Raw genomic sequence first — 14,322 nt, 5'->3', positions numbered from 1 at the left:
TTGAATGGAAGGTTTTGACTCAGCACTAAATAAAATTAAAATTCTGCATTGTCCAACAATACCCACAGAAATATGCAGGCACTGAAAAGAACTAAAACGTCAGGAGCATTGAACTTTAGCCTGTTCTTTCCTTTCTGTCGTATCAATTAGTTGAGTTTAAAAGAACAAATGGACTAACATCAGAAAATGCTTAATGTAACAATCGACAACACATATATAGATAGTTAAAATCAAAAAATAAAAGATACTGGTCACCAATAATCTACTTACCATTATCTTTGCAGCTTAGTTCTGAGCCTCCCCCACATTGTACTGAAAATTACTGTATCTTCTTAATGCTGATGCTGTCATAGACAATAGATACCAGTGTCAGATGTTACAAGTATCAAACAATCGCCTCCACCCCCTCGTTCCAAAATATCTGTTTCTCCTTTAAATTTGAAGATGAAGTACACTGCATTAGTTTCCCTTGCTTTCTAGATTGCAGCCGGTTTCTTCATTCGTCGGTGACTGGTTTTCAACTCGAGGGTCACTGACACATAGAGAGAAAGCACTGGGGTGGGAAGGGGGGGTGGGGGTGGAGAGAGAGGTTGGCTGTTTCTCCTCTCCATGGGGCAAGGAAGACGAGTGAAGGGGGGGGGGGGGAGAAGAGGGAGAAGAGAGGGAGTGAAGAGAGGGAGAAGACGAGTGAAGGGGGGGGAAGAGGGAGAAGACGAGTGAAGGGGGGGAAGAGGGAGAAGACAAGTGAAGGGGGGGGAAGAGGGAGAAGACAAGTGAAGGGGGGGAAGAGGGAGAAGACGAGTGAAGGGGGGGAAGAGGGAGAAGACGAGTGAAGGGGGGAAGACGAGTGAAGGGGGGGAAAGACGAGTGAAGGGGGGAAAGACGAGTGAAGGGGGGGAAGACGAGTGAAGGGGGGGAAGACGAGTGAAGGGGGGGAAGACGAGTGAAGGGGGGGAAGACGAGGAAGACGAGTGAAGGGGGAGAGGGAAAAGACAAGTAAAGGGGGGAAGAGGGAAAAGACGAGCGAAGGGGGAGGAGAGGGAGAAGATGAGCGAAGGGGGGAGAGGGAGAAGACGAGCGAAGAGGGGGAGGGAGAAGAAGAGTGAAGGGGGAGGAGAGAAAAAGAGTGAAGTGGGGGGGGAAGAGAGAAAGAATGAAGGTGGGGGGAAGAGAGAAAGAGTGAAGGGGGGAAGAGAGAGATATTAAGACAGGGAGCGAAAGAAAATAACCAAAGAAAGGAGCAAGCGAGTAACAGAAGAGAGAGAGAAAAAAAGACTTGAAGCTGCTTTCAGTCACCTGCCGAGTTGTCGGATATTGGCTGAGCTCTTGCAGGCTGGGGTTAAAGTGGGGTACCCAGTGAGCGGCAGCGCCCGCTCTCAGACACTGCTGGTCGGGTCCCTGTCAAAGCCAGTGGCCGGTCTCAGGCCCACCCGGAGTCACAAAGCGGTCTCACTCGAAAAGAAACCGTTCGGGGACTGTCCACAAACGGGAATCTCCCCGGCCGCTTCCCTTCGAGGCAAATAAATAGCAACTTCAAACTTTTTCTGGCAGCTTCCAAATCCAAAGGCAAACTCCTGTCTAAATCGCTTTGAAGTAAAACCGAACTTTTTAAAAAGAAAACATTTCCCACATGAGTTTTGAGTGTTATCGAAAACCCAAAATATAAGGTCACTTCACTGTTTAAGAAAGAACATTTTAATCTCCAATCTACAAAAAGGATACAGTGGGGGCATTCTGTTTCAATGTTTATAGAACAAAGTTCAATTTTAAACCTAAAGTTAAGCACCCGGTATTTTGATTATTTATGCGCTACGTACAGCAAAGGCTTTCAGAAAATATTTTAAAAGGGTGTTATTTGGTAGAGATCTGATGGACTGGTCCAGTCAGGAGGAGGCTGGACAGAGTAAGATTGGGAGAAATTGTTCCCATTAAAATAACTGACAATGAGATGGTGTACATTTAAGGTGATTGGCAAAATAAGCAGCGAGAACCAGAGAAAATCTTTCACACAACACAGATCAGGAAAACACTCCATGGTATGATGGAGGCAGGTTGAACCAGGACCCTCAAGAGGATACAAAAACAGAAATTGCTGGAGAAACTCAGCAAGTCTGGCAGCATCAGTGGAGAGAAAGCAGAGTTGACATTTTGGGTCCAGTGACCCTTCGCCTGAATTGATAGTAGCTAGGAAAAGGTGATGAAGGGTCACGGGACTGAAACATTGAGGACAAAGAAACGCCTTTTCCTAGTTATTATCAATTCAGATCAAGTGTCACTGGTCCTGAACTGCTAACTCTGTTTTCTGTCCTCAGATGCCAGACCTACTGAGTTTCTCCAGAAGATACTGTTTCTGTTTCAGTTTTCCAATATCCGAAGTTCTTCGTTTCGTTTCATATTTAAAGGCGGAATTGGAATGGTTATCTGAAAAGTAAACAGTTGCAAGGTCACAGGGAGCATGCAGGGGAGTGCTTCTGGACTCTTGTAGCAAGAGCCAGCAGAGGAATGACTGGCTAAATGGCTTCCTTCAGAGTAGAATTGTATACAATCTTGGATTCATGTATTATTATAGAGCAGACCAAATCCCCTCAAAATAGATTAAGAAGACACCTAGACTCTAACTTTTTCTTATTTTAACAGCAAGTGCCAGAAATTTCAATTCAATTGGTCAAACTACTAGCCTTGAAAAATAGAAAAAGCAAAACACACTTCATTCATACACTAGAGTTAACATACAACCAAAAAAAATTTTAATAACTTAATTCTAAAGGAAAATTTAACAGAATATTAGATTATTTAACTGCTAAACAGTAACTGTTCCAGTATAGTAACATCCCATAAACACTCCCTTGGCAAAGGCAAATTCAGTAAAATAGATTGTCTCATATGCAATTCTAGCACCAGGAAGAGCACTCCCCAGTCTTTAGCTGTAACAGAGGGAGAGGACAAACAGCTTCCACATCCAGCTTGAAGCCCCAGCAACTGCTGAAGCTAAAACTAAACATTCTGGTTCTGGGGGAGCTTGATACCAATCATTCTGGCTGCGTCTACTGTTGCAACATTTAAAAAAAAACCTAGGCCTCACAAGCTGTTTATTCTATTGGCTTTGAGTAGATTGCACAGTAGCTCTTTCTCAACTTTGCTTCATAAATAAAAACCAAGTTTCAAATACTTTCTCCTAAAGCCATAGTATTGTTACAATAGGAATTAATCAATTATCAATGCTTCAATTTTCTACTTAACTAAATGTTAACCAAAACCTAAAGTACTTAAATCCATATAGCTTATGTTCATTAAAATAAAACAAAGAACTGTGGATGCTGAAGATCTGAAAAAACAGCAGATATTGCTAGAGAAACTCAGGAGGTCTGCTAGAATCTGTGGAAAAGAAAACAGATTTAAATGTTTTGAGTCCAGTGATCCTTCTTGAGAACTAGTACTAGCTTACAGATTACTGAAAATCCTGGATAGAATGGATGTGGAGAAGGTATTTTCATTAGTAACAGAGATTCAGACCAGAGGGTATAGCCTTGGAGTGAAAGGTCAACCCTTTAGATCTGAGATGAGGAGAAATGTATTCACCCAGAGGGCGATGAATCTGTGGAACCCATTGCCACAGAAGGCTGGGGAGGCCAAACTATTGAGTTTCTTTAAAACAGAGATGAATATGTTCTCGATTGGTAAGGGAATCGATGGTTATGGGAGAAGGCAGGAGAATGGGGTTGAGAAACATATCCACCATTATCGAATAATGGAACAGACTCGATGGGCCAAAAAGCCTAATTCTGCTCCTATATCTTATGTTCTTATTGTGGTTCTGTTCGCCGATCTGGAAGTTTTTGTTGCAAACGCTTCGTCCCCTGGCTAGGCGACATCATCAGTGCTTTGGAGCCTCCTGCGAAGCACTTCTTTGATGTTTCTTCCGGTATTTATAGTGGTCTGTCCTTGCCGCTTCCGGGTATCAGTTTCAGCTGTCCGCTGTAGTGGTTGGTATATTGGGTCCAGGTCGATGTGTTTGTTGATGGAGTTTGTGGATGAATGCCATGCCTCTAGGAATTCCCTGGCTGTTCTCTGTCTGGCTTGCCCTATGATAGTAGTGTTTTCCCAATTGAATTCATGTTGCTTGTTGTCTGTGTGTGTGGCTACTAGGGATAGCTGGTCGTGTCGTTTCGTGGCTAGTTGATGTTCATGTATGCGGATTGTTAGCTGTCTTCCTGTTTGTCCTATATAGTGTTTTGTGCAGTCCTTCCATGGTATTTTGTAAACTACATTAGTTTTGCTCATGTTGGGTATCGGGTCCTTTGTTCTAGTGAGTTGTTGTCTGAGCACCCGAGCTACAAATCTTCGCACAAACCTTGGTTATGTTCTTATAGCTAGTAAAAAGGTACATATACTGAAGACAGGGAATGGGGAAAGGAGTGAACAGTTAGGCAAAATGGAGCCCAGAGAGAGCCTTTCTTTCCCCTTGGCATACAGTCAAAGTGTCCGTTTGTCCCTCTGTCGTTCTTTCTCTCTGGGCTCCATCTATGCCTATATGCTTGCTCCTTCACCCCCACACCCATTTTCAACATATATAATAGTTGGAAGAAAATGCTATCAGTTCTGAATTAGGGTCAGTGGACTCAAAATATTGATTCTGATTTCTCTCCATAGATGATGCCGGACTTGCTGAGCTTTTCCAGCAAATTCTGTTTTTATGGCTTGTATTCACCACATTTTATGGAGATTACTGTTTAATTTAGTAGATTTGTCAAATGCCATGCAGCTCTCTAATTTAAATATTTATTTTTAATCAATGTTTAAATTATTTGACATACTTTTTTCTGGTTAGCAATGTACAAGTTCCAAACTTCAAATCCTCTTTTGCAACTGTAAGTTACAGCATCTATTTATGTTAAACTCCATTCTATTTAAAGAATTCTGAACAGAGTACAATCCAAGTTACATATTAATACATCATTGCATTTTACCTAATTTACAAGCCAACCTATTTAAATATACTTTTATCAGCTGCCTCACAACTTCATGGCAATGTCCAAACATCCCATAAACAAATATTCAGTTCTGGACTTGAACTGGGCTAGGAGGACCCAACAAACAAATATTGGTAATTGAAATTGTAGAACAAATATGATTAGATTACAGTTCGTCATTTACACCAAAGAAATGTTTCAGATTGCACATCCTTACACAGATTAAATTAATCTCTCCTTCGCCCATATTCCTAAAGGGTTTCTGATCATGACAAAGTGTTTTAGAAAGGGCTGGAAGAAAACATAATGCAAACTGAATTCAAGACATCTGATCCTGTCGGTCAGCCTTCCAGCAGTGCACTTTTTCCTGTACAGACCTGGATATGAGACCACGAAATAACTGGATGTTTGGAGTGTGAGCATGTTCTGTTTTCAATAATCTATTTCCAGGAATTCTGACTCATTTTCTTCTAGTTCACTTTCGTTTTCTGCTTGTGATAAAGGCTGACCTTTACCATAGAAGGTGAGCCGGAAAATTTCTTTCACTTTCTCCCTTTTAGTTACAAAGCCCAATCTCTCGCATTTTCCAATCAATATCTCCATATGTTTCTGTCAGTCAGGAAATCTCCATATCGCACTCTCTCACCCCACTAGGTAAAGTTGCCATATTCCCAGAGGAGAAAGTGAGGACCGCAGATGCTGGAGATCAGAGCTGAATAAAATGTGTTGCTGGAAAAGCGCAGGTCAGGCAGTATCCAAGGAGCAAGAGAATTGACATTTCGGGCATAAGCCCTTCTTCAGAAATGAGGAAGGTGTGTCAAGCAGGCGAAGATAAAAGGTAGGGAGGAGGGACTTGGGGGAGGGGCATTGGGAATGCGATAGGTGGAAGGAGGTTTATGTGAGGATGATAGGCCGGAGAGGGGATGGGGGCGGAGAGGTCGGGAAGAAGATTGCAGGTCAAGAAGATGGTGCTGTGTCCGAGGGTTGGGACTGAGAAAAGGTTGTGGGGGGGGGGGGGGTGGAAATGAGGAAGCTAGAGAAATCTGCATTCATCCCTTGTGGTTGGAGGGTTCCTAGGCGGAAGATGAGGCGCTCTTCCTCCAGGCGTCGTGTTGCCATAGTCTGGCGATGGAGGAGGCCAAGGACCTGCATGTCCTTGGCGGACTGGGAGGAGGAGTTAAAGTGTTCCGCTACGGAGTGGTTGGGTTGATTGGTGCGGGTGTCCCAGAGGTGTTCTCTGAAACATTCTGCAAGTAGGCGGCCTATCTCCCCAACGTAGGGGCGGCCACAACGGGTGCAGCGGATGCAGTAAATGGTGTGTGTGGAGGTGCAGGTGAATTTGTAACGGATATGGAAGGATCCCTGGGGGCCTTGGAGGGAAGTGAGGGGGGAGGTGTGGGCGCAAGTTTTGCATTTCTTGCGGTTCCAGGGGAAAGTGCTGGGAGTGGAGGTTGGGTTGGTGGGGCGTATGGACCTGACGAGGGAGTCGCAGAGGGAGTGGTCTTTCCGGAACGCTGATGGGGGAGGGGAGGAAAGGAAAATATATCCTTGATGGTGGAGTCTGTTTGGAGGTGGCGGAAATGACGAAGGATGATACAATGTATCTGGAGGTTGATGGGGTGGTAGGTGAGGACCAGTGGGGTTTTGTCCTGGTGGTGATTGGAGGGGCAGGGTTCAAGGGCAGAGGAGCGGGAAGTGGTGGAGATGCGGTGGAGAGCACCATCAACCACGTCTGAGGGGAAATAGCGGTCTTTGAAGAAGGAGGCCATCTGGGTTGTTCGGTATTGGAATTGGTCCTCCTGGGAGCAGATGCGGCAGAGGCGAAGGAATTGGGAATATGGAATGGCATTTTTACAGGGGGCAGGGTGGGAGGAGGTGTAATCTAGGTAGCTGTGGGAATCGGTCGGTTTATAGTAAACGTACATATTGAGTCGGTCGCCCGAGATAAAAATGGAGAGGTCTAGAATGGGGAGGGAGGAGTCTGAGACGGTCCAGGTAAAGAGGAGCATAGGGCTGATCTCTCGGGGAGACTGAGCGTGAGAGTGAGTCAACTGGTTTAACCAGAGGATCACCACACCTCCGGTAAGTGGCAAGATTGAGAAGGTTATCTCAGCTGGTACAGGAATTGAACTCGCAATGTCTGCATCTCAAACCAACCATCCAGCCAACTGAGCTCATAGCGTTGTAAACCTGAACAAAATTGCAACAGGGAGAGACTGGAGGCCATGGGGGTTTTAAAACAAGAAACAAGAACCTTACAATGTGAGGTATTGCTCATTGAGCAGCAGACTGATTAATACATGGGACTTTGTACTAGTTACAGCACACTGTCCACAGAGGTGTTCCTGAGCTTAAATTTACTCAATTCACGCTCTCTCCTTGTTATTACCCAGATCTCACCCTTTTCCAATGTTATCTCAGTTTTAATCTCTGCTTATTTTCACTCATTACCTTTACAATTTTTTTTATATTTCAGGCTCCACTTTCAGTAATTATCTTGATATTTGTCTCAATACAATGATTACTGATCCCAGTCTGTCTCTCACCACATCTCAAGCTATAAATGCCCATTTTATCTAATCTTGCACCTGCTCATCTACCTTTGAATGCCATCTTCCCCAGTAAAACTCTCACTGGCTCCCATTCTGGCTTTTCTCTCTGCTATGGGTTATGTCCTCTCTCCCTCAATCCAAAACCCACATGCTTCAGCCTAACAGATGCACAGCTGGGTTAAACTGCCATCAACAGATCTGTTGAATGACAGCATTAGATTTCCCACTCTTCAGCCAAAACAGCTCAGTATTCCAGGATCGTTCTGAAGAGTAATCAAAACCTCCGGCTTCTTGTCTCCACTACCAACAAATTCCTTACACCCACTTCTCCCTGTCTGCCCTCAGCTCCATGTTCAAAGGAAGCAGGAACTCAGCTCAAAATAATTCATTCACTTTCTTCTGCTGATGATGCCCAGGCTTTCTCCCCTTTCCCACCAAACCAAACTTCACTCCAGGGCACCCCCGTCCTCTGCACCTGTTCATGCCTGTTCCTCCCCATCTCCCCCACTTGGAGTTTACCTTATCTACAGGACCCAACCTGTCCCCCTCCAGATTCTGTTCTCAGAACACTCGAGCTCCTTTCCTGGCCTCCTCCTTCTCCATCAAACTAGTCACTGTCATTCTCATCCCCAGAAGCTCACCCTTTTTTAAAAACCAACTATTGACCCAACTCCAGCTTCCCTTTCCTTCAACATAGTTCAGTCTTCTCAAGACCAAACGCACAACTCTCAATCTAGATCTCTACAACTGGATTTCTGCTCCTGTCACAAGCCGTAAACCAAAGTCAAAATGAAATGCTCCAGGACTAGAACCCTTCCTCATCTTGACTTGCCTTAAGCCTTTGATTAGATCAACGATATCATTCTCCTTAGTGCCTCTCTCCATTGTCCAGCTCTGCAGGGCTGCTCTCACATCATTTCACTCCTATCGATCCACTAGGATCAATCTACCTGTTCCCACATTGTTACCTCTCGGATCTTTCTTCAACCCACTCCTCTTCCTTATCTACAAAATTTCCCCTGGAGATGGGGTCACCTTCCACTGATGCACTAAATAGAGTCATAGAGATGTACAGCACAGAAACAGACCCTTTGGTCCAACTTGTCCATGCCATCGACCTGGACCCAATGTACCGATCACTGCAGCAGACAGCTGGAACTGACAACCGGAAGCGGCAGATTCAAATGACTACAAATGCTGGAGGAAAGATCACAGAAGCGCTTCACAGGAGGCTCCCAAGCACTGAGGATGTCACCTAGACAGGAGACGAAACGTCTGCAACACAAATTCCCAGCTCGGCGAACAGAACCACAACGACGAGCACCCGAGCTACAAATCTTCTCACAAACATCGTCCATGCCAACCAGATATCCTAAAATAATCGCATCCCATTTGCCAGCACTTGGCCCATATCCCTCCTATTCACATACCCTCCCAGATGCCTTTTAAATGTTGCAATTGTACTAGCCTCCATCACTTCCTCTGGCAGCTCATTCCATACACGCATCATCCTGCATGAAAATGTTCCCACTTAGGTACCTTTTAAATCTTTCCCCTCTCACCCTAAACCTATGCCCTCAAGGTGGAACATTTCAGAACAGGAGCTGACCATTCAGACCTACACTTCTCATCAATTCAATCAGGGAATTGTGCAACTTAACTGTTTTCCAGTCTATGATTCATATCTTTCAATTGCCTTGGCTAACAAAACTCCAACTATTTTGGTGATAACACCCAGCCCCTCCTCTCTCTGTTCCCCTCCACAGAGTGCTATGTAATATCGAGTCCTCGAAGACTGGTGCAGACATGATGGACCAAATGCATCCTAACAATTCTGTTTCTACGACAGCCAGTTCCTTCAGTCAAAACATAGTGACGAACAAAGCCGTTATTTTTTGCAACAAACTCTTAACGCAACACCATTCTGAACTGAACATCCAAAACCTTTCTGTCCTCCTTTTGATTGCTCCAGAGTCAGGTATTCTTAGTTTTTCCTTTAGCAGAGATAAACTTCATTCTACTATTAACGTCTGTTCTGGACCATAACATATAGCAACAGAATTAGGCTATTCAGCCCATTGAGGTCTGCTCCACCACTCAATCCATGGCTTAGCTGTTTCTCAACCCTGTTCTCCTGCCTTCACCGCCCCCCCTCCCCATCTCTGATACATTTGATCCTCTTACTCCAAATCTCTCATCTGTACAACCATCACCACTCCCTTTACATTTGTCCGGTGACCCTTGTGATCTCTAATCTCCCTCACTGTCTGACCCTTTCTGTTCCACCTGCTCCTACCTGCGTTTTTCTACAGCAGAAAATTCACCACTTTTCCATTCCCTTTAGTTCAGATGAAGAATGATATCAAACTCAAAACATTAATTCAGTTTCTCTCTCTCCACAGATGCTGTCAAACCACAGTTTGTCCAGCCTTTCGGTTTTTATTACAGATTTACAACATTTACAGTTTTTTTTTGCTTTTGTTTTGGGATCAAAACTCTTAGAATCCCCAAGGGATCACCTACTTCCAGACCTATAATATTACCCTCCATCCCTTTCTCTGCCAAAGCTTTGGCAAGTTCTAGATTCTGATGCAATGCTGTCTGACCTCACATCACAGGGACATAGACATTAAATCAATTAAAAAAATGACCATGCTGTCTCAAATATGTGTTCCATATTCCCTGTCAGTATACAATACTACCATTATAGTTATTTATTTATCATAATATCTCTCTCCCTGACACCTTCTATTCATTCCTATAATCTCTCCCTTCCTTTTCCAGTCATTACTCTTCAAATATTGTCATGCAACACAGAAACAGACCCTTCATTCCAAACATAAACATACTAAACATAATTCCAAACTATTCCACTTCCCTACTCCTATCTCAATATCCCTCCAAAATGTTCCTATTCATATACTTATCTAACATTCCAGTCATTATTCTGATCTCTTCCCAGTTATCCTGATTTTCTTCATCTATTCTAAAACCTCTCCTCATTTTCAGTTACCCAGATCTTCCTCTTCATTCACTTTATTTCTTCTTTTTACAATGACTCAGGTTCTCTTGCTCCTTCATCACTTTACTGTCACACTCTTGACTATTTGTTTCTGACTGCGATCAGATTGACTTTGACGTCCCTGTTCCTGCCATTATCCTGGTCTTACTTTCACATCAACCATTCACTATCCTCTCATTGATCTTTTCCCCCGTCACGACAGACATTTGTATTTTTCCCAATCAATCTTTCTACAATGGCAATGATCTCTCTCTCTCGGTCAGACTGATTAATTTGCTGTCATCTTTCAGTAATTGTCTGCCCTCCTGCCCTTACACAGCCCCACCAAAGCCTTCCTCTTCAGATTAAATTCTTCCAATACTTATCCCACTCCTCTCTTGCCCTATGTCATCATACAAAGCTGTACTGTAACCAGTGAATTAAATTTGCTTATTCCGGAGTAATTTATTTAAATCTAGCACTAGGGGTTTGCAACAAAATTGGTATTACTTCACACACACAAACTTCCAACATCTCGAGCTGGGAATCAAACGTGAAAACTCTGAACATTTCAGAAAAAAAACCCTTTAATTTGAATTGAAACAAGTCATCGTGGTTGTAATTGGGGAAAAGAAATATCGAGTCTTTGGTTTTCCTAAGAATTTCTTTTTGTATGTTTTGGGAAAGTGAAATAAATTGAATGATCTGTCACGAGTTGCAGTATCGCCAGCGACTGACTTGATGCAATGTCTCGGCAATCAGCCTGATTCATTGAGGGTGCTGTCAAAAAGATTACGCATAAAACATCTCTCCAGCATTGAAAATCTCCTCCGAGATCAAAACCCTCGGGGTATTATGCAAGGGACGCAAAACAGTTAAACCCTAAACCGCAGGAAAAACTGGCGAAAAGGTCACTTGAACACTTCTTCAGAGAGTTGGGGCACTTTTCAAATGGTATTTGGGGAGGACCAGCCGAGAACAGATTATACTGGATTAATTCCTAAAACAGTTGTGGCAGGTTGGGTAAACATGGTCTCCCCGACTTGCGGCTTGGATTGTGCCATGGGAGTAGCAGAACCCCAGCACCTTCTTTTCCAACAGCCCCAGCCACAAACGCAGTGTCCCTTTAAAAGGAACAACTCCAATCTGATGAGGGAAGAGGGCCTCCACTTGGACTATTTCCGCCTCTCGGCCTCCGAAGCTGAATGCCAGTTGAATTGTACATTTATCACAAAAAAGCAACAGCAGTTCATTTTAGGGGGTGTAGGGTGTCTTGGTTGTAATTTTGTGACCTCTTAAGATTATTTGGTGTTTTTTCCAGGTTTAACACAGAGAGAGAGAGATTTCCTATTTGCAATGTTAGGTAAGAGCGGTGAATCTAATTACGGGAAGGCAAGACTCAGAAACGAATCACAAAAATGTACCCCTGCCTTGACACTCAACTCCGAAAGGCGATCACGGGGGGGGAAGGGGCTGCTAAAAGTGCACCAACAACGCTTACTCATATCTGCACCTATATATAAACGAAGGGAGAGGGAGAAACAACCCAGACAGCAGATCAGGAAGACTGCAACAACAAAGACAGAAAACAGATACATTGTAGCGATCCAGCCAAGAAGCGCCAGTCTGACACTGACTGACTGACACACGCGGATACAATTAACTTACTTTGTAGCAGGTTCCTGAATAAAGTTCGCTACACCTAGATCCTTGAAGCAATCCTTCCCCACCCCCCCCTACTCTTCTCCCCTTCAGTTTTGTCGCTGGTTTGTTTTGATTCCGTCAAGATGATCATATGACCAGCCCTACAAACCCTCCCCCATCCCCTGTCACATGCTCCCGTGTCGTCTGCAACCTTAAAGCGAGGATGTCCTTCATTACTGTCACCCCCTTCACCGGATTCTTCGGGAGGATGAATACAAATATTCCAACATCTCGTTTCTTTGTGAATCCCTCCAAAGGAGGCATCATTGTTCCGACAGCGAGTGCATCAGTCGCTGATCCTCATGGGGTTAGTGAGGGTGGGTCTGCTCGAGTTAATCCCACTCCGTCAGGTTAGGAGGAGAAACGTATTTGCGTCCACTCCTTCCTTCCCATTCGCCGGGAAAACGGGCGCAGACGTGATCGTTGACAGTCGAGTAACTCCCCTTGTCAGCTGTTGCCCTGAGGTTAACTCCGAGGCGGAAGTTTGTGGATTCGCGGTTCTGTTCCAGTAACTTTAAACGCAGAATCTAGGAAGGATCCATTTCCCCTTAGCAGTCAGGTCAATGAACAGGCAGTGAAGGGGAGGAGGCGATGGGTTCAGAGGGTTTCAGGGGTGGGGTGGACTGAGGATATACAGGGGAGGGTTGAGCGGAGGTGGGAAGGGATAAGGAGCCGGGCATGGTACGGCATACGTTTCAACTAACTGCTGGGAGAATGGCAGAAGAGGCGGGGAGGATCCCCCCCCCCCACCTTAAATATAGTGGGATCTGAAACTCAGTCTTAAAAGGTTAATAGATGCAGAAAGATTAACTGCATTTGCAAAATGCCCGAATAAGCACTTGAAATACTTTAGTCTGTGCTGTTGTCGGCTCAGAGTTGGAAAGTGGGTTGGGGCCATAAAGCTCGTTTTCAGCTGATGGACCGAATGGTTGTTCTTTGTCTGTAATTGTCCCAAGCTTTCTACCGGACCCCCTCAATACTTGGATGAGAAGTTACACTGAGGACATTAAAGATCAAACAGTGCAACTTTAAAACAGCAAAGTTTAATTCTCTGTCTCCTGGTCAGTATCTGCCTCTGCAAACAAACAGAAGAGATGTTAATTCATTTAATTATCATCTGGGAATGTGTTTTGTGTAAGTTGGTTTCTGTCTTTCCTCCATTAGAACAATTACAATACGTCAGAAATACTTAATTGTCTGTAAAGTATGTCATACATTCACACTGTCCAATTAATGTCCTGATGTTAGATGTAATTCCAGATTCCTGATAAAGGGCTTATGCCTGAAACGTCGAATTTCCTATTCCTTGGATGCTGCCTAACCTGCTGTGCTTTAACCAGCAATACATTTTCAGCTGTGATCTCCAGCATCTGCAGACCTCATTTTTTACCCGTAATTCCAGATTGGACAACAATCGCTGAGGAATCCTGAGTGTGCTAACAGCGACACTGACACTTTTAAGAATCAACTAGGTGAAAGTGAGGACTGAAGATGCTGGAGGTTAGAGTCAAGATCAGAGTGGTGCTGGAAAAGCACAGCAGGTCAGGCAGCATCCGAGGAGCAGGAAAATCAACATTTTGGGCAAAAGCCCTTCATCAGGAACGAGGCAGGGAGCCTCTGGGGAGGAAAGATAAATGGGAGGGGGTGGGGTTGGAGAGAAGGTAGCTGAGAATATAATAGGTGGATGAAGAATCAGTCATCAGTCAAATGAGCGTTGCTGTTCACAACGATGGATTCATTCTACCATTGAAAGGAATATGTTTTAAGTCTATTTAAAAAAAAAATCCAGGAGCTTAGAAGTTTCCTGTTACTTTATCCATGGCAACACCTCTGTGAATCGGAATTGAATTCCAAACCAAAAAAAACCTCCTTTCCCTCATGTCGCGTCATGGGAGAATGCAGAGTTTTATTAGTCCTGGTGAGTATGAGATAAAGCTCCAGTGACATGTGTCTCTTTTCAGCAAGATTCAAAAGTGCTATACAAATGCAATTTTTTTTCCCAATGACCTAAACCAGGATAATGGACATCCCAGAGAATGGAATTGACTTGGGTGTCAATTGGAACATCCAACAGGATATTATCTATTAGGTGATA

General features: G+C 44.1%; 1 protein-coding gene across 5 annotated transcripts in view; it reads right to left on the bottom strand.

Moving 5' to 3' along the window:
• LOC132826362 (CREB3 regulatory factor-like) overlaps positions 1-13,068 on the bottom strand; it is a 167,682-nt gene extending 154,614 nt beyond the window's left edge. For 3 of the 5 annotated variants that reach the window (XM_060842234.1, XM_060842233.1, XM_060842237.1), the window contains exons 1-2: positions 12,192-12,256; positions 271-344 (exon numbers count right to left, since the gene is read on the bottom strand). Coding sequence is in view for 1 of the 5 variants with exons in the window: in XM_060842237.1 (XP_060698220.1) it covers positions 271-273 (3 nt within the window). In the remaining 4 variants the exon portion in view is untranslated. Of the gene's footprint in view, positions 1-270; positions 345-12,191; positions 12,257-12,378 lie in introns of those variants that run through there. The other 2 variants (XM_060842235.1, XM_060842236.1) reach the window with 2 other exon arrangements.
• Between the last annotated feature and the right edge of the window lie 1,254 nt (positions 13,069-14,322).

Source organism: Hemiscyllium ocellatum, chromosome 22 (assembly GCF_020745735.1).
Source record: "Hemiscyllium ocellatum isolate sHemOce1 chromosome 22, sHemOce1.pat.X.cur, whole genome shotgun sequence".
Classification (NCBI taxonomy): Eukaryota; Metazoa; Chordata; class Chondrichthyes; order Orectolobiformes; family Hemiscylliidae; genus Hemiscyllium; species Hemiscyllium ocellatum.
The sequence above is the reverse complement of the archived record's forward strand: the minus strand, read 5'-3'. Positions and strand labels throughout refer to the sequence as shown.